Genomic DNA, 19459 nt, shown 5'->3' with positions numbered 1-19459 from the left:
CTAAGACTATGCAGACACACAGGCCTATTTTCCAGCTGGCTGTGGAGAGGTTTTAAGGAGCGAAATGTACAGGGGTAGTTCTACTGAGCAAGTATTTTCTGTTCCTTTATTCACAAAAGGAAATGATGTGATTCTACTCCAGCCCTGTAGATTTGTGATGACTCACAGCCTATGAAAGCCAGGACCTTTGAGGTCAGTGACTGATGCCTTAGTGGTGGTCAGAGAGAAGCCTATATCCCAGTGGCCAGTCCTGCAGAGCCTGGAGGCTGGCCTGGTTCAACCATAGCTAAGTTGATCCCTACAGTGGCTGACTGGTAGGGGAATTGAGACCACTGGTTTATTTTCTTAGGCCTAGATTTATTTAAAATTTCCACCCAGCCCACTTCCCCAGTATTGATTAGCATTCCAGAAGAGCCTGGGAGGTTCTCTGGAGAAACTGAAGTCACCCTAGGGGAAAAGAGCACTTCCTGGTCCAGAAAACGGGGCTCAAAGCTTTGTGCAGCTCGTTCTAAATAGTAACTGTGCTGTTATTAGCAGACCAGTTGGAAATCACAGTTCAACAACTGTCTTATTTCTCATTTGGGGGCAGACCGTATTTTACCCCCAAATGCAGAGGAAGACCTCCCCTGTGACTGCTTGCCTTGGTCTTTTCAGTTGGTCTCTGACCTCAGTCCTCTTTTAGGCTATCTGAAGTCACAAGTGTGATTTGAACCAAGGCTACCTTCATTTGTTAATTATAGCGTTCAGCATAGCTGAAAGAACTAGCACACTTGGGCAGGTAAATGGAGCCGCCCGTGTCTCTGCATAGGGAAGCCCTGGGCTGCCAATCTGAATGTTAAATATTAGTAACTCCTAAGTTACTTGATTTCTCAATGTGAACAGAGCCTTTGCTTTCTCTCCCTGCACCATCTTGCGCCTTCTCCGGGATGCGTCGCCGGTGGGGAGCACTAAACTTGGTTCCCATGAGATCCCGGGCGGGGCTGTAGAATACAGAACCCCCTTCCCTCCGACTAATTTCGGATCCTGGGGCCTGGGAATCAACACTTTGACTTTCCAAAAGCCGGACAGAGCCTCTCCTGCTGCAGCAGGGGGCGCCGTCGGCCTCCGCGCGCGCGCCAAAAGACCCGGTAGCCGGAAGGGGCGGGCAGAGCTGGGCTGGCACAACCGTCCCGAATCCGCCTCCGGGACTCGCTCCCGACCCCTAGAAGGAGGCCCAAGACCTGGCAGTACAGCAAGGGCAGGGGCTGCGACGCGCTCCTCCAGTGCAGGCGCCGTCTGCGGAACGGAAGGAGGCGCGCCAGCTCTCGTGTCTGGGCAGCCGCGGTCCGCGAGGTGCAAGGAGTTCCTGCGTGTTTCCTGTGGGTCGGCACAGTACAGTAGGGGCAAAGTCAGGGGAAGGTCCCCAAGAGCGAGCTGCAAGTTACGGATGAGAAATGCTGTCAGATCCCGTTCCTGCGGGGTCTCGTTTTCACCCAAGGAGTGAGGGGCTTTGGCTGAGATTTTCTGAAGTCTGTCTACCAGGTCTGACACCAGTGAGCACTGAGCTGCACCAAACGTGCTTCCAGGGGACGTTGCCAACCTGAAGCAGGGCGGGCACAGGATTGGCAATCTACAAGGCCAGGCTGAGATCCTGGATGGCTGAACTTTTTGAGACCTGTGCACGTTAACTAGCTTTCAGTTCCTTGTTTGTAAAGTGGAATGAATGATGCATCTCCCGATCTAATAAATTTCTACTGAGCAGCACTGGGTGCTCAGTAGACTGGAGGAATGACTATCAACGTCCAATAATTTAAACAGAAATTAAAGTACATTGGTCAAGGTCTGTCCCCTGGGCTGTAGATTAAGATGCTGGCCTGCTGGTTTTTTCCTAAGTTGTAAACAGCCATTTTGGATGAGCAATAAATTTTCAAGTTATGATTCAGAGAGGGGTTTTATTCTTCGCTGACTACCCCTTTCAGGCAAACTTCGGCCCCTTAGATGTTCTTAGGAACACTTAGGTTGATTCCTAAGTGGAAAATTATGTCCTGGTCTGTGAGTCACAGTTTTTTCTAGGTGGGGATTGATGTTAAGAATGGAGAGGCCCAGGTGGAATCAACTCGGGTAGGGAAAGGGAAGCCAAGTTATATCAGAGGCTTGGTGGGGGCCAGGGAGATTTGATTTCTGCAAATCTGGGGAGCCAAGCAGTTAAAACTTCCTGACCCCTCTAGCAGGTTAAAATTTGGCCAATCAGAAGAAGCTTCAGATTAAGGCAGGGAGGGTGACCAATGAAACCTTTGTGTGAATCAGAATTGCCTGGTGGTTGTTAAGGCCCTCTCACTGTAGAGGAAGTGAGAAGCTGGAACCTGGGGCAAATTTGAGAGAGATCATGGGAGATGTTTTGGGAGTTGGATTGGCTGGTTGCTCTGAGGACAGTAGAGCCTGCAGTGTGGAGGAGGAGAAATCACCTGGCTTTGCCTCCTTTCCTTCCTTCCTCTAAGAGTGCTGGTTCCATTAATGCAGAGGCTACAGGGGAGGTGATTGGGGTGAGGGGTGTCTGCTTGTGGGGCACTGGGGCAAGGCACTGGGCTTGTCTCCCCAACCCATCGTCTTGATTGCCACACCTGCTGGACATGCTGAGAATGCCCCATCTCCTGGGCTCTGATGACCTTCTGGGTCATCTCTGGCCTGCCCCAGGCTGACTGAAAGTGTTTTAGCTTAGAACTTACCAGATTTTGTTCTTCTTTGTAGGCATTAAAGATTGGTGCACTTTTGGAAAAATGAGGCCTCTAATTCCTGATGTGACAGGAGTAAGATTTGCTGTCCTGTCCTGAGTCAAGCAAGTCACTCAGATCCTGACTCCTTATTGGGGGAAACTACAGTGATGGAAACCTTAAAATCTAAGAACAAAACCAGGGTCCTTCCCTGCTGGATGACAGCCCAGGTGTCTGAAAGGAGGGTGGTGCCAGTGAAGACCCCCAAGCGGAGAAGAATGGTGACAGGGCCAGCAGTAGCAGCAGGGTAAGCCAACCTCTGGTCAGGATGCTCCTGGGGAAGCTCAGGAGGGAGGAGGGCCTCTCAGTGGCCTTGGGCCTGCCGTAATTGGCCAAGAGTGAGATGGGTGGGTTTTTCTTCCCACACTTTGGAACTCTTAGAAAGGAAGGTGAGCTTGCAGTCAGGTGCCCACCTCTGGCCCTGTGTCATTGAGGTTTCCACTGTTGGAGCCTGGACTGTCAGCACCCACACAGGTAGCTTCTGAATACTAGCAAGCTCTCCAAAATGCCAGTTGTCAGAATACTATTATCTACATTTACACCAAAAATTATGACATCACATGGACAAGTCCAGTGGACCAGTCACCGGGCTTCCTGAATGGTGCCTGCTCTTCCTGTGAAGAGAGCTCTGAGGACAGGCAGATGTGCAGCAAGAAGTCGGGAACCATGCGTGGGTTAGTTGAATGATGGTAATGTGGGGAAGGGAGTTCTTCAGGGTGCCAGCATCAAGCAGATTGGGGCATCCCTGCCACTCTTAGGCCCAGGCCTTCAGCACTCTATTTCCTAGCTCTTCCTTTTCTGGCCAGCCTCCCTTTGAGATTGTAGCAGGGTGTTTGATTGAATGTGTTCATGCATTCAGGTCTGTTTCAGTCAAGTCTTGGCCTGAAGGCCCACATCTGCTCACATCCACTGTGTGTGTGTTTCAAGGTGTGACTCTCAGGAGCCGGCCTCCTCCCCAGTCCCAGCTCCTTATGGGGAGTTGGTGGAGGGTGGGAGGGCCTGAGGTCAAGCAGCTGGGCTACTGGGAGGAGGAAGTCATATTCTTGCCTTAAGGAAGTTCCTCAGCCCCGAGGCACTGTTGTGCTCATCCCTGGTGGGGAGGCCTGGGATGCAGCCCTCTTGCTGTCCTTTCCTTGCCCCTGGGAGCCTGGAGACCCTCTTCCTCATTCGTGACTGGTGTCTGTATTGCAGAACTCCTGCCATGAAGACTGTGTACTGCATGAATGAAGCAGAAATGGTGGATGTGGCTCTGGGGATCCTGATTGAGGTACAGTCAGCTGTGTCCCTTCTTACTCTTGTGACCGGAGACTCCATGGACAGAAACTAGCCACAGCCCTTGGTCACTGTCAGGATTCTGCTCCTGTCAGCTGGCTTCTTCCATCTGTTCCTTCACTTGTCCCTCAGCCATGTTGCCCCAGCCTCCCCAATGTGGGGTGAGACACCTGGGCTGGGTGTGTGTGAGGAACAGCATGCACTGTGACTCTGTGCTGGTATGTGGCAGGACACAAAATGTTTGCCTGTGTTCTCAGAAAGGGTCTCAGTTGGCCAAGATCCTTCTGGACCTTTGCACCTCTCCTTAGCAGAACATGGGGAAGTCACTGTCTTCCTGAAGTAATCATTGGATCACCTTACAGTTGGACAGCACCTTTTATTTATCATGTGCCTTTTTACACAGTGTCCTCTCTTATTAATCCTCACAGTAACATTTGGGGGTTACTAATTCAGATACTGTTACCCTGAAGAAGCTGGGACTCGGGGGTTTCACTGGTTCTGTGATGTAGCCTAGGCCCCTTCCATGCTCTCACCCTTCATTCGCGCCACCTTTTCCTATTGGTTTCTTCTTTCTGCTCAGCTGTTCCCCACACCCCTGCTGGCTTGTCTCCCAAGTGGGTTCTGGTTGTTTAAGAACCTGAGGAGTTTGGGGAGGAGTGGGGTGGGAGTGGGGCCTGGCCTGGTCGCACACTGGCTTTGCAGTTGCTTCTGGAAATGTCCTGCCTCACTGATGGACGTTGAGCCTGCCACTTCTTCTGCTTCACAGTGCCGTAAACAGGAAAAGCCCCAGGAGCAGTCACCTCTGGTGGACGCTGATAAGCTGGAGCTCTCTCCCATCTGCTCTGTGTCTCCTCACACAAGTTCTCCTGGGAGCAGCAGTGAGGAAGAGGACAGTGGGAAAGACAAGGCTGCCTGGGGCCTCCGCCCTTCCCAGGGGCAGGGGACTTCCAGCTCTACATGCAGAAGCCCCAAGGAAGCGGAGGAGGAAGATGTGTTGAAATATGTCAGGGAGATATTTTTCAGCTGAGGATAAACAGCTCACTGGACTCTCTGCGGAGAGCAGCAGGAAGAGGCGCTGTTGCCCCTCACCCCCACCCCTAGGGTACAGATGTGGCTGCCTGTGTGCCCAGCTTTGCACCTCCCTGGGCCTGGCAGATTCATCTTAGATCAGAAGCTCCAGGTGCCCTGGGCCTCCTGGGGGCTGCTGTTTTCAGTGTGACAGTGAGGACCCAAACCAAATTCCCATTAGTTTCTCCTCGCACTGCATCCCACCTGGCACAGAGGGATAGAATCCCAATTGTCTGTCTTATTGTAGAGAAAATGAGGTCATGGGGTCCAACTTTTAAGAACCCAAGAGACAATCATTTTCAAGGAAAAGTATGGCTACTGAATAACTGTGATTCCCAGGCTTTTGTAGCATGATCCCTCCCCATCAGAGGCCCTCGACCTCCAGCTTTGAAGACACGAGCTGCCCATAGTTCCTGCTCCACCTGGGAGGGTGAGACTTTCCAACCAGAGACTGGTAAGCCAGACAGGCCGCCTTGAGCTGCTGCCTCTCTTCCACCTGGAAGCCTCTACCTTGGTTCCTGGGCAGGTTTAAAGTGCGAGAGGGTTGGGAGACCATACACTAAGGACAAAAGATGACACCAGAGTCCAAGTTTCTGCCTCTGTATTCAGTGTGGCTTTGGAAAGGCACAGAAGGAGTAAACTGTTGCCATACAGGTTTCCCAACATACAGGTGCCAAAAAATACAGAGTTCTCCAGTGCACAAGTTGTTGTGCTTCTGTCCTTTCCAGTTCTGGGTGGAGAAGTGAGGGGATGTAGCACCTGTGTGTGGATCCATTTGGTTCAGTCCAGCCTCTCCTGCCCAAGGATCAGGAGCATCCTGCCCCTCCCTCCAGGGTCACAATGATAGGAATGCTTGCCAGCTGATTCCTGCTTCGTCCTTTGTGGAGGGACCTTCCAAACCTAGTTTTCTTTATTCCATGTGTGTTCTGTCTGTTGGGTCCCTCAGCCGTTCCTGGGCCATGGGGGTGGAGTCCTGGTGAGGGGCTTATTGCAGCAAGCCACTCCTCACTGAGGGAGGAACTAAGGCTTACTACTAGGTGCCCTTTCATAGTGGTCCTGCTTGTTCCCATAAACCTTCACTGATTCCAGTTTGGCTGTCTTATAAATCAGCCTGCAAATCTGACTCCATAACAGGAATCTTTACCTCCTGAAGCTAGAGGAAGAATTGCCCAGATAGGTTAAATAAAGCAGGAAATCATGTGGCAGTGAGCCATGTGCTTTTAGGGTGTCCGCAGAAGTCCTGAAGTACAGGTAATCCTACACTAAGAAGCCACAGCTGGCCTGGCCGCCCTTACTACCTTGGTCTCCTTGACACTGGGGACCCACCTTTTGCAGAGTTCCATCTGCTGGGGTTTGAGAACGGCATTAGCTATGAAACAAAATGGCTGAGAAGATGTGCCAACCCCTGGGTTCTCTGGCACCTTCTCTGTAGTTAGAACTAACCCTCACAATCACTTAAGCCTTTAGATAGGTCTAATAGCTGGCACTTGTCCTTCTTGGCCCTTGGAGGGAACATAACCGTGGCCATAAGTAACAGGATAAGTAAAACCTGGGCCAGGCCCAGAGCCAGGAAGCCAGGCCCCAGGACAGAAAGGCTGACCCACTTCCACACATAAGAGAGGAAGAGGCCCAAGCCTCCGGCTAGCAGCACAGAGGACATTGCCAAGAAGCCCACTGCCAGCTGCCACTCTCCCTTGTCACCATTGCACCAGGCGAGGAGGAGAGGCAGGGGGACAAAGAGTGTGAGGACCAGGGCACCGTATACGCCAAGCCTGGCCAGCGCCAGGCCAATCTGAGACACACCCCAGGCCTCTAACTCAGGGAAGTGGTGACACTGGAGAGAGCCAGTGTCCTCGTTCCACAGGCAGAAGTTGTAGAAGCCAATTCTCAGGTCGGGCAGGTCAGCGAGGTTGCCAGCCTTCCAGAGGAGAGCGTAGAACAGCAGGGAGATGACCACAACTGTCAGGATCATGATGCCCACGAAGGATAGATGGTTGCCCCACAGTGGCCTGGGGATGGCCATCTCTCCTGCCCTTTTCAGGGGACCTGAGGGAAAGTCACACCGGTGAGTGTCCAGCTCTCCCTCTCTGCTCACGCCCTGCATCTTCTCAAGCTCCTGACCTCCCCCTGGCAAACTTATTCTAACCCACCTACCAGGACAGCAAGTCCCAGGTAACCTACAGCCAGGACCCACTCACAAGACATCAGCTGCCCCTTGGATTTGAGGTCAGGAGGAAGAGTCCCTCCTAGGCAGCTGTGAAGGCCTGAAGAGTCCCCACTGAAGTGCTTTTGGGTTAAAGGATTTGCTCAGCCTAAATGCCAGAAGCCATAGAAAGCATTCTTGGGGGAATTTCTCACATCCTTATAGAGGGTGGGTATTGACAAGGTGGAGGACAAGGCTCACTGTCAGCAGGGTCCTGAAGGTGAAGGAAGGTATGGAAGACCCATGGAGACATGGCTCTCACCACAGCTACAGAGATACCCACCTGGAGAGCTATAAAAGCCACACCTCAATCGAATCTAGACTTCTGGATATGAGGTGGGCACTGGTGTATCTTCAAAGCTCTGCAGCTTCCTAGGATATGAGCCTGGGCTGAGGATCGCTGCCAGACTCTCTCTGTAATGTCATCTGCCCTGCTTTGGGAACTCATTATTGGGACATACATGATGTCACTCGGTGATGAAATCTCATCCCAGCACTCATTACTTTTAAAACATCTATAGTTTTTTTTTTTAATTTCCTGAAAACAACAGTAATATATACTAGTTCTAGGAAATTTAGAAAATGTTTTTTAAAAAGCCCTTTTATCCCACCATATACATAGAACCACTGTTAATATTTCACTAACATTTCCCATATGCTGATGTATTTTACAATAACCATTGTGTTGCACATGACACTCTTTTCACTAAATAGTCCATGTCGTAGATTTATCCTTTACACTAGCAATTGACAAGTTGTTTCCATTTTTCACCTTTGTGATAGTGAAGAAGCTTATAGGAATCTTGCTTGGAATCTGACTTTTTCCTGGGTTAGATATCTAGAAGAGCCATCACAGGGTCAAGGTAGCTTATCATAGCGATCCTAGGGCATCTTGCCAAACTGACCTATAGAAAACTTGCTAATTGTGGTCTTTCTAGATGTATGTAAATGCCCATTTCATTACACTCCTCATTATTTTTAAAAATTTACTACTTTTTTTACTCAGAAGAGTGTTTTTCAAATTGGCCTGTAAAACAGTAGTCTGCACACTGGGGCTTCATCTGTGTGCATTTTCCATGTGAATAAACCAGCCATTTACGTCAGGGGATATAAGGGACGCCTAGCTGCAAATTTGTGAGATGCATGCACTGGAGCCAGAGTACCAAGTGGTGCCCTGTGAGCCTTGGCCAGCAATGCCAGGTGGGATCCAGCTGTGAAGTGTGTGGCAGCCATTGGTGACCTGGGGAGGAACCCAGAGACCCTGGGGCTCAGCTCCTCAGGGGACACCCTGGGGAGCAGCCCTCCTTTCCCTCAGCTGTCTGATTCTATATGCTGAATTTGTTCTGCAAAAACAGAAAGGGACCAAGTGGAACAAAGAGCATGGGTCAGGCTTGGAGAGAAGGCAGTTCCATTCAAAGGACCCAAATGAAGGCCAGAAATGAGAACAGGGATTCATCAGAGATCCTTTGACAGAGACCTGGTGCTGAGCAAGCCCTTGTTAGGACATTGAGCACCTGAATCTGTGCTGCCTCCACCAGGCCCCTGGCAACACTGAGTAGCCTGCTCTGCTCCTGCTTGTGCTTTCTTTCCCTCCAGAGATGGCAGTGACACTCGGAAACAAAGTATGAGGGACCATCTCAGCTCAAGCCTCAGCAGCTGCCCCTCTGCAGTACCTTATTGTTTAAAGTCTCTGGAAACTCAAGGGGCAGAAGGCCCCCCTTTGAATGTAGTTGGAGATTCTTGGAGCATTGCTGCTTGTTCATCAACACTCTAAAAGGTGACTGAATCCAACTGTTCTCCAATGGTATGATGAAAAGTTTAACCAGTCCAGCCCTTGGTTTGAGAAAATTCCCAATGTATTTTGCATGGTTTTGAATATTTGACAACTTTAGTAAAAGCCTATGTTTCTAATGGGATTTGGTATTTTGGGAAGTGGGATGGATTTCGAGAGTGGGGACCTTGATTTACACTACCATGCTACAGAAATTTGCCTGCATTGCCCTGGAACGAAGCAGGATGGGAGAGAGGATACTGTGTTTGAATGCTTCCTCCCATTTCTCCTGTTTGAATCCTGATTCAACTGGCTTCCAAAAATCATTACTATTAAACATTTTGACTTGAAGACAGAGCCTGGAGCCTTTGTTTTTAACTTCCTCATTTTTTTTTTTTTCAACTGACACTTAGAGGTTTTTGATGGAGAGTGAAACAAAACAAAACTGGAGCCCAGAAGTGCAGGCCCAGGCCTGTGGAGGAGGTGGTTTCCTTCTCCTCCTCAACTCTTCATATATACAGACAGGCCCAGCTCCCGTGTCTAGTGCTTGAGGCTCTCCACCATCTGGCTCCACTTAGGACTTGAACTTTCAGTCTTCCACTGAGGCCCAGCTCCTTTTTCCTCCACTCTAGCTTTGCATGGTCCAGCATCTGCTCAGGCTGAGTCCATTCTTAGCCCATGCTCAGCCTCCCCCCAACCCCCAACATCCCACCTGACTTTCTGACTTTCTACCTGATTAAAACCTTCAGTGATTCCTGAGCTTTCCTGGACTGATGTCAGCATACAGAGAATTTCTTTTTTTTTTTTTTTAAATTAATGAATGAAAATGTGCTTGGTATCTTTGGGTTATTTCACTTACATGTGTTATGTCCACATCGTAACCACACAGTGGAGCTTCTTGAGTGAGGGGCCATCTTCATGTTCTGCACATTCCCAGCACAGTGCCAAGATGTCTGATTGTGCTTCCTGTTGGAAACACGTACAGACTTTAGGAAGCTGGGACGGAGAGGTCGGAGTCTAGTCCTGGCTTTTCCTAAACATTTCACATGACAGTGTCTGGATATGTGGTTGGAAACCCGTGACACTGTTCTCCCAGCCCCAAAGTCTGCCCTGTTCTTTTTGTTTTATAACAATCCTGGTAATCATGTTCTCCTGACAATGAGTTTTTTAATGACCAGCCAGTGCTTCCTTCAAAGGGCAAAAGGGTAGACTGCTGAGTCACTGTGGCCATTTTTAGATGAGCTTTTTCCTGTTTATAAGAAAATAGTGTGTGCCAATTGCAGAAAACTAGAAAATAAATGAAAGTGTAGATAAAAGACGAAAAATCAATTTCTATGACTCCAGGTCATAGAAATACCCACTCTTAGTGCTCTGTAATGTTGTATTATACGCTAGGATCACATAAATATATGTTCACGTTCCACTTTGTGAACTTCATTGTAGAATAAACGTTTCCCTATATCACTAGAAATATTTCCTATGTGATACCTTTAAGGGCTTCATATAGCCATTTCAGAGGTTAAAGTGTTTCTAAATTGTATTTTGTAACATTATTTTATATATTTTAAATAAAGTTACAGTGAGTATGTATGTGAATCAGTTTATCCTTCTATCAGCGGTGTAAGAGAGTGCTTATCTCTATTTTTCTCCCAGTTCCATCCTGTCCTGTCCAAGTCCACATCCCCGCCCCCTATACAGGGTGTCACTGTGTTGCCCCAGGCTGGCTTTGAACTCTTGGGCTCAAATCATCCTCCTGCCTCAGCCTCCTGAGAACTGCAACTACTGTGCCCAAGAATGCTTGCTCCCTAGAATTGCATATCTTTAGTCTTAGATAGCGACAGATGATGATTCATTGTTATTATTTTTTTTCAGAATTAGTAAAGTTCAATATTTTCAAGAAATGATCATCTATATTTCTTCTTTTGTGAAGTGCTATTAGTTCTTTTGCTTTAAAAAATCATTTTGAGTATGTGTGGCCCTGGATTTCATCCAGAGCACCACTAAAAAAAAAAAAAAAAAAATTATTTCTGGTTTTAGTTTTCATTTGTCAGTCTGAGCCCTTTCTATGTAAAGGCTATTAACATTTTGCCACCATAATTGTCATAGTAAAGTACAATTCTTTTGCTGTACCAGGGCCTCTGTATGTACTTCTCTGTCCTGATTCTTTGCCTCTGGGTTATTTTTTATTTTTTTCTTTCTCAGTTTCTAAATGCAAGTTTTCTTTTTTGTGCCTGGGATTGAACCCAGTTGAGCTTAACCACCGAGCCACATCCCCAACCCTTTTATATATATATATAATTTAGAGACACAGTCTCTCTAAGTTGTGTTAGGGCCTCACTAAATTGCTCAAGCTGGCTTTGAACTCATGATCCTCCTGCCTCAGCCTCCCAAGCCACTGGGATTACAGGCATGTGCCACTGTGCCTTGCTAAATGTAAATTTTCTACAAGGTCCTCTCTCCCTCAGGTACTTCATCCAAGCTTGTGGCTTCAGGAGTTGGGTACTCTGGGACCATTTGACACTAGATATGGTGATGGCTGAGGTGGGAGCAACAGCCTCTTCCCCTGCCCTGGCACCACCCAGGGAGTTGCTACCAAGGCCTCGGAGTCCAATCTGGGATTTGTATTTTGTTGTTTGAAAGCATGGAAGCTCAAAAGAAAAAACAACAGGGGAGTCCTTAGGGTCTTGTCAGTTATAAATTCCCCTTTTGGCTTTTCATTTTGTGAACAATTTCAGAAGCCACGGGAAGCAGAGGAGAGAGCTTGCTTTGAGAGTCTCTTCAGCCAGTGGGAAGGAACTGAGAAGGAATCCAATTTTGTTGAAGTCTTGTTAATAGTTGAAAACAGACCTCAACATTTCTTGAGCATTTATTATGTGCCGGACCCTGCACCAAGCACTTTGCAGGTATTCTTAATTTCTTGCAACAAGGTTGGAAGGTAGATTGCCTGTTTTCATCTCCATTTCCTTGAGGAAAAAGTAGGCCTAGTGAGGGTCAGTAACCAGCCCATGCTCATACTGTTGATGGATATTGGAGCCTATCAGGCTGCCTAGTTGTCTTCACTGTAAGAATAAGAGCCTGCTTCTTCCTGAGCATCTGCCTATTTAAGGCCTGGCCCTTCACCAGCATTATCTATTTAATCTTTAGAGCAACCAAATGTAGCTGCTATTCTTCTTGTTCTCACTTGATATAGGGGAGTGGAATAATGATTCACAACACATGCTTTGAAGTTTTGTCTTCTGGGTTCAAATCCCAGCTCTTCCATTTACCAGCTGTGGTGACCTTAGTTACATGCCATCTCTGTGCCTAGTTTTCTGATCTGTAAAATGGGTATAATTACAGAATTTATTTTATAGATGTTATGGAAATTAAATGAGGTTATTCATGCACAACACTTGGAACATGACCTAGTAAGTGTTGCTCAAATTATTCTTATTATAGAGAGGAAACTGAAGCTCAGAGAGGTTGAGCCCAGGACCACACAGCCTGGGTGAGAACCTAGGGGGACAGAGCACTGGAGTTACTTTACAGAGCTCAACTCCAGGAAGCTGTCCTATTGGATATGTGTAGGTGATGACTCCAGAATGAGGCCTGGGTAGCAACAGGCAGTGGTGACCACCACCACCTGGGTTGTCTCTGTCCTGTTCCTCACTAGTCATGTGGCCTTGGGCAAGTTCCATCACATGCTGCTCTGTCATGCATTGGCCGTCACATTCCCCATGGGGCTGTTGTGAGGCTGAAATGAGTTCAGAGCAGCATAGATGGATCAGTGCCCAGCACGTGCTAAGTACCACGTGTCTGCTGTGTGATGAAGAAGATGATTCCAGGGGGCAAAAGGGAATGGAAGCGGGAGTAACGTAGAGATGGCGGGTCAGTGCATGGCATGAATGGAGTGAGAAGTCCAGAAAAGAAAATCCAAGCAGAAGAAAGCCAGAACCACCAAACCTGACAGGGTGCAGGGTAAGGGTGTGTGTTCGTCACAGGAGGCCACCAGCCCTGGCTAAAAACTTGCTGGCTGAACACATTCAAGATTAGCATGTTCCTGGTTTGGGTGGGGTTCTCACAAAAATAAAAAGGGAAGAAGAAAGGGAAACGTGTCGTATTTCCTTTGGCAGAAATAAGCGTCTAAGCTCTAGTTTTTCACAACTGGGTGTCTCTTGGATGTGTTTGGCCAGTGGCAGCTCCTGGGGTTCACAGTGTTCTCTGTAGGTGGTCATCTGCACCACCCAGCTTGTCATGGAACACTGCAATGTTCAGATTTGCTTAATTCTTATATGTAAATAAAAACAGCTTTCCCAGAAGAAATGGGGATACACCATGAGATGGCAATTTAAACTCAGAGGCATGAGGCCAGGCATGACACGATAAGCCATTGTTTAATGAGTCCATTAATATTAACTTGCTATTTGTTTGATTGTTTTGTTGCTGATTAGCTTTTACTAGCAGATGACCCAGCTGAGAATAAAGGTTACAAAATATTTAGAGGTAGGGAAAAAAAATCCTTAAAAATGAACAAATGACTATAAATTGAGGAACCCATCCTCCTTTGTTTTTTGGGGGGGCAGATCTCCCCCATCCAGTTTATGGGACGCTGAGATTCACAGGGCCCAAAATAGCACTAGAGGCTAGCATGGGTTCTCTGGCCCCAGCACTCTCTCCTGCAATTCTGAAGAAATTTCCCCACCCTCCGGCTACAGTTTTGTCTTAGGACACTACTGATAATGCATTTTGGGTGATTCTGGAGTGAGGACCCTGGAGAATCAGAGGTGTTAGGGAACAACCAGATATCTCCCTATTAGCTTGCACTTTACTTGGGAAGACAGACACCAAACATAATTAAGAAAGATAATTACATGTTTGAAAAGCTTTGGGAAAGAAACAGGGGGAAGTCAGGGGGAGAAAGTGGAAGGAAAAAGTGCTGATTCTAGATCTGAGAGTCAGGGAAGACCGTTCTGTAGAGGAGACATTTGGTTTGAGCCTATAAAGGGTTTCTTATTAAGTAACTGGAGCAGTTGACAAGCTAGCTGGAAAAGAGAAAAAAAGAAAACCCAAACTATTTTAGGTCCTCTTTGCATTCCACAAACCAAAATAAATTGCACATAGATTCAAAAACAAACAGAAAAAAGTAAAAAAAAAAAAATCTGATTTATGAATGAGAAAGGACATTCTGAACTTAAAAGCAAATCAAAGCTATAAAAATTGTACAGATTTAGCTACTTAAAAAAAATATAGATTTCTATATACAAAAGCATACAACACTAAAACACACACACACAAAGTCAATGAGCTTGGAAAATATGTAGAACAAATATTAAATGATGAATATACCTAATGCCTAAAATGTTCATGTGAATAGTTAAGGAAAATATTAAAACTCCATAAAAATGAACAAGGGAATATTCAGAGATAATTCACAAAAGAAAGAATGAAAAGTAGTTAACTAACATGAAAAAACAATCTCTATCCTAATGTCATCAAAGACATGCCAAGTAACATAACCTATGTGTTTTCCTATCAAAACTGTAGATAAAAACACTTGCTGAGGGGCTGGGGTTATGGCTCAGTGATAGAACACTGGCCTTGCACACATGAGTTCCTGGGTTCAATCCTTAGCACCACATAAAAATAAATAAATAAGGGTATTGTGTCCAACTACTACTAAAAAAATAAACATTAAAATAAAAGAGAAATACTTGCTGATACCAAGAGTGGTAAAACTGGCTTTCTCACACATGATGGCAGGTGTAAAAATTTGGAAAATTTCTCTGGTAGGTATTTGGTCAACATGCATTTAAAAACCTCCAAACAGTCAAATCTCTTTGTCACTCCATTTTTATGAATTTATTCTAAGGCAGGAAACAGAAATGCAATCAATGATAGGAATGTTTATTACAGTGTCACTTTGGCAAAAAGTGGGAAGCAACTTGAATTGCCAGTATTAGAAGTAAATTAGGAAATATCAGAATGATGAAACACTACACAACTTTTAAGAAAAGCCTATATAAAATCCCACTAGTATGAATGCCTCTATATAAAGATGTACAGGAGAAACAGACTAAGGAATTATTTAACTAATTAATTATTAGTTAATTAATATTAGCTGTTTTTCTGGGTAGTATTGGCAATTGTTCCTTTCTTTTTGCATTAAAATAAAATACCAGAATTATGAACTATTTTTCAGAAAAAATAAAATTTATAAAATAATCATAACTTCCAGTAATTAGATAAGGTGAGAGCCAAGATGGAAAGAAAGTTCATAAAAGAAAACATGTTTAAAATTGAAAGAAGAAAATCACATGCACTAAATCTCAGAAACAAGATTTTGAAAGGGATATCTTATAGGAAGATGATACTGAAAATGCACTTTAATATCATGAGGTAAGAAGGAAATATGCACTTACTCAATGAATGCTTTGAATTTACAGGTGAAGCAGTATAATAAGGGTTATGAACAAAATAGCCCACTTACAAAAATGAAAGGTCTCACCATCTGCCCCGAGAAAACTAAAATTCTACCACGAATTTCCACTGGGGCATGAGAAGCAATCTACTCTAATAACGTAAGATCTAAAAATCTCTTAGATCCTATTATATTCTCCAAGTCAAGAGCACAGATCTTTATGGAAATTTTAATCTTCAGTGTGTATTAGAAGGGCTCATGGTGTTTTCATAATCACCTTGAGCAACAGTTTAGCTGCGGCTGGTCAGTGACCTGCGTGGGTTTTGGCTGCCTGTTTTGATGAACAATGTGTTCCAAAAGCCACATACAGTTACTTGTACAGACCTGGCTGCTCATAGTTGGTCTGTGTAGGCCCAACTGGTTCTGCCAGCTTTAGTTGCATCATTTTTGTGGCCAGTGATACACAGGTGATGCTGAAGAGAAGTAGATGGAAGGAGATCAGAGAATAAAGGGGTAGATGTACCGAGGAGAGAGGAAGGAAGGCCACAGACACCTAGCAGCCAATACTTTCCTGAGGCACTTTCTAGAAAGTGAACTATCTGAGAAGAAGTACTGTCTTGGGAGGTGGTGGGCATCTGGGCCAGCTGTGGTGCTTGTGGGGAGGTACTTACAACCAGAAGGTGCAGCGCCCCCAGGAACACTCATGAAAGGATGGAACAGGAAATCAGGTTCGGCTGGTTGGATTCTCCCTCCTGCTGGCTTTCTAATGTCAGGTTCCAGAAACGGTCAGACAGAGAGAAATGGCAGACAGATGCAGCCCTGAGCTGAGGTCCTGCTGCCATTCCCAGTTGTCCCGAAGTAAACAGCTCTCTGAACTTTGGTACATTTGTGCTGACTGATGTCACTATCAGCTGATTTCACTTTCGGTTTTTAACTTGCTGTGGCCCGGTGACTTTCCAGAATTAAGAAATGTAAACAACTTGTTCACTGGAACTCACTACCACACTGGAGCCAGTAAGCCATCCTATTTAAAGAGCCAGGTAAGGGTCTTGACTGTGTCACACAGAAAGTCCAGCAGGGAAAGGCGATCATGACTCTTAGAACTCTGCGATTTAAACTCCAAGATAAACAACCTAGAAGGGCCTTCAAGATGACCTAGTGCAAGCTCTCAGCCTGTTGGGGCCCAAGTCATCTCCTACTCTTTCCTTTGGATATTGGCATGTCATCTGGTCCCCTTTTCAGAAATCAGCTTTATAATGATTGACTTCTCTGGACACAAAACTTTGTGTTCTCACTGGGTATGTTTAGGCCCATGTTGAAGCAGTTAGGAACATCTATTTGATTTCAAAATAAGAGCAGAACAAAGCTTTTATTTTTGAAACCACAGGAACTCCTGGCCAGAGTTTAAAGATTGCTTCTGCTGCTCACAAGACTATGGAACTTTCAAATGGGGGTTATGCTGGGTTAAGTCAGTAGACTGACCCAGTACTGCTGACTCCTTAGGGCTCCTCTTCCTGTCCCCTTCACACGCTATGTCCAACGGGTACATCTTACAGACTCTCTTTGCCTTTATGCTGTGTTGATCTCCTATTTCCTGCATCAAAGGTTTTTCTCTTTCTTGATTTATTCAGTTTGGGTGGAGGAAGTCTCCAGTAACTTCCTGAGAAATGGGTGCACCAAACATTTTTTTGAGAACTTGCAAAACTGAAACTATTTTTATTCTACTCTCCAACTTGATCAAAGTTGGACTGAGTATATAGAGCATTTGGGGTTAAATATAACTAAAAAATAATAATTTTGAAGATTTTGTTCCATTCCATCTAGCTTTCTTGTTACTGTTGAAAAGTTTAAAGTCATTCTGCTTCCAAGATAGCTTCCTCTCCTATTGTATCCCTTCAGTTTTTGCTTAAAAAAAAAAGAAGTTATTTAAGTGAGGTTTTGGGAGGAAACAAAACTAAATGTGTATTCAATTTGCCATTTTTAATTGAAAATGTAAAATATTTCTTTCTTATTCTTTATTTTTCCTTTTCTTCCTCCTGTGTTTCCACCCCAGGAGGGTTCTTTTTGGATTCCCCCACCCACACACTCACACTGGTGATCTTTGGCAATGTAGCTGGTCTCTGGTTGGGCTTGTTGCTTTTATCAAATCACTAAACTCCTCTTAATTACTTACCAACCAAATCTCCATTGTTTGGAAGATACCTTTATCCTTAAACTTTCCCACACTCTATTCCAAACAAATCTGTTGGGGAGGTCCTCAAAGTTCTCTGCTCTTAGGGCACACTTCTCCCTCCCCAGGCAAAATATCTGAGTTACTACTCTGGAGGTGAGATTGTTGACAGTGGCTTACTTCTTTTAGAATGACAAGTCTGCTTTTTGAGTAGTGTGCTGGGTGGCACAGTAAGTAGCCTTTGGTCTTTTTAGATTCCACAGGGAACCTCCATTCTATGAAGGAGCTGGGGCCAAGGTGACCGGGCTCCAATATTCCCAGCCTGTTGACCTGAGGGACAGCCTATGGCTGGGTGGAGGAAGGATATCCCTGACCTCTTGGAATTTAGCCTCTGCCACACCAGAGGGTGAGAAATGTTAGTAACCTGCCCTTCCCAGGGAGACACTATTGGCCATAACTGGGAGCTGGGGAGAGTGCTGTCCTAGTGTTCCTGGTCACTCTCTCTCAGAGTGGAGCTTCCCTCCTGTTGAGCTGGAGTGAAGAAAAGGAGTGAGTCATGGCAGAATGTCACAAAACCTCACTGTTCTTGCAGGAATTTAGCCAATTTTTTTTTGAGTAAATGTCTCTTCATTTGGTATGATTTTAGGAAAACTTCCTAATTTAAATAGGTTTTTCTGAAAAATATGTTTACCTTTTTTTTTTTTTTTTTTTTTTTTTTTGTGGTGCTGTGGGGATTAGGGATTGAACCCAGGGCCTTGTGCATGCAAGGCAAGCTCTCCACCAATTGAGCTGTATCCCCAGCCTAGTTTTGCATTTTTCATGGGGGAGTGGGTGAGGAACTCCTCAAGCTTCCATTCTAGAATTGGATCTCTTCCCATTATTTTATTTTTTTTTCTTCAAATATTTTTAGTTGTAGATGGACACAATACCTTCATTTTGTTTATTTAGTTTTATGTGGTGCTGGGGAACAAACCCAGGGCCTCACACATGCTAGGCAAGTGTTCTACCACTGAGCTACACCTCCAGCCCCATCTTCCTGATATTTAAAAAATATATATTTAAAATTAAAGACTTCATGTTTTTAGAGCAGTTTTAGTTTCACCGTGAAATGAAAAGTCCAGAGATTTTTTCCATATGACCCCTACCCCTACTCAGGGTCATCTAGGTTTTCTCCTATGTTTATCTTCTAGGAATTTTATAGTTTTGCACTTTACATTTAGGTCTATGATCCATTCTGAGGCAATTTCTGTGAAGTGTACAAGTTCTTTATCTGGATTCTTGTTCTTTTGTATATGGATGCCACTTGTTTCAGCACCATTTGTTGAAGGGCCTCTCTTTGCTGCATTGTCAGGGATCTGTTGATTTTATTTATGTGATTCTTTTTCTGGGTGCTCTCTTCTGTTTTGTTGATCAATTTCTCTGTTCTTTTGTCAATATCACACTATATTACTGTGACTTTATATAGTAAGTCTTAAAGTTGGGTAGTGTCAGTTCTCCAACTTTGTTCTTCTTTTTCAATATTGTATTACCTATTCTGAGCATGTTGCCTTTTCCATATACACTTTAAAATCACTTTTTTGATATCTACAAAGTAATTTGCTGGGATTTGGATTGGAATTTATCTATAGATCAAGTTGGGAAGAGCTGACATCTTGACAATATTGAACTGTCTTATCCATGAACATGGAATATGTCTAATTTTATGTGGTTCTTTAGTGTCTTTCAGCAGAGTTTTATAGTTTTCTTCATATAGATCTTGACATATTTTGTTAGATTTATGCCTCAGTATTTTAGTTTTTGGTGCTAACATCAGTAGTCTTGTGTTTTT

General features: G+C 45.2%; 2 protein-coding genes across 5 annotated transcripts; one reads left to right on the top strand and one right to left on the bottom strand.

Annotated features, from left to right (window-relative positions):
- The first annotated feature begins 74 nt into the window (after positions 1–74).
- Positions 75–9415, top strand: Cyren (cell cycle regulator of NHEJ). Of its 2 annotated transcripts, XR_013435420.1 has the most exons (4): positions 75–2997; positions 3942–4017; positions 4789–5544; positions 8890–9415. XR_013435420.1 is itself a non-coding variant. In XM_021730367.3 (3 exons), exons 1-3 carry the CDS (start codon positions 2861–2863, stop codon positions 5047–5049), a joined length of 474 nt encoding a protein of 157 aa, XP_021586042.2. In that variant the 5' UTR covers positions 75–2860; the 3' UTR covers positions 5050–9415. The 2 variants fall into 2 exon arrangements, 1 of the variants encoding a protein (XP_021586042.2); XM_021730367.3 differs by having other exon boundaries at positions 4789–9415.
- On the bottom strand, positions 5675–16375 carry Tmem140 (transmembrane protein 140). Of its 3 annotated transcripts, XM_005331078.5 has the most exons (3): positions 16133–16374; positions 9924–10030; positions 5675–7136 (listed from the first exon to the last, which is right to left on the bottom strand). In XM_005331078.5, the coding sequence occupies exons 2-3, from the start codon at positions 9982–9984 to the stop codon at positions 6529–6531; spliced, it is 669 nt and encodes a 222-aa protein (XP_005331135.1). In that variant the 5' UTR covers positions 9985–10030; positions 16133–16374; the 3' UTR covers positions 5675–6528. The 3 variants fall into 3 exon arrangements, with proteins under 3 accessions (XP_005331135.1, XP_005331136.1, XP_077896697.1); XM_005331079.5 differs by lacking the exon at positions 9924–10030 and having other exon boundaries at positions 16133–16375; XM_078040571.1 differs by lacking the exon at positions 16133–16374 and having other exon boundaries at positions 9924–10574.
- Positions 16376–19459: the final 3084 nt, after the last annotated feature.

This window comes from Ictidomys tridecemlineatus, chromosome 2, assembly GCF_052094955.1.
Source record: "Ictidomys tridecemlineatus isolate mIctTri1 chromosome 2, mIctTri1.hap1, whole genome shotgun sequence".
Taxonomy (NCBI): Eukaryota; Metazoa; Chordata; class Mammalia; order Rodentia; family Sciuridae; genus Ictidomys; species Ictidomys tridecemlineatus.
Note: the sequence above shows the minus strand (reverse complement) of the source record. Positions and strands in the feature narration are given on the sequence as shown.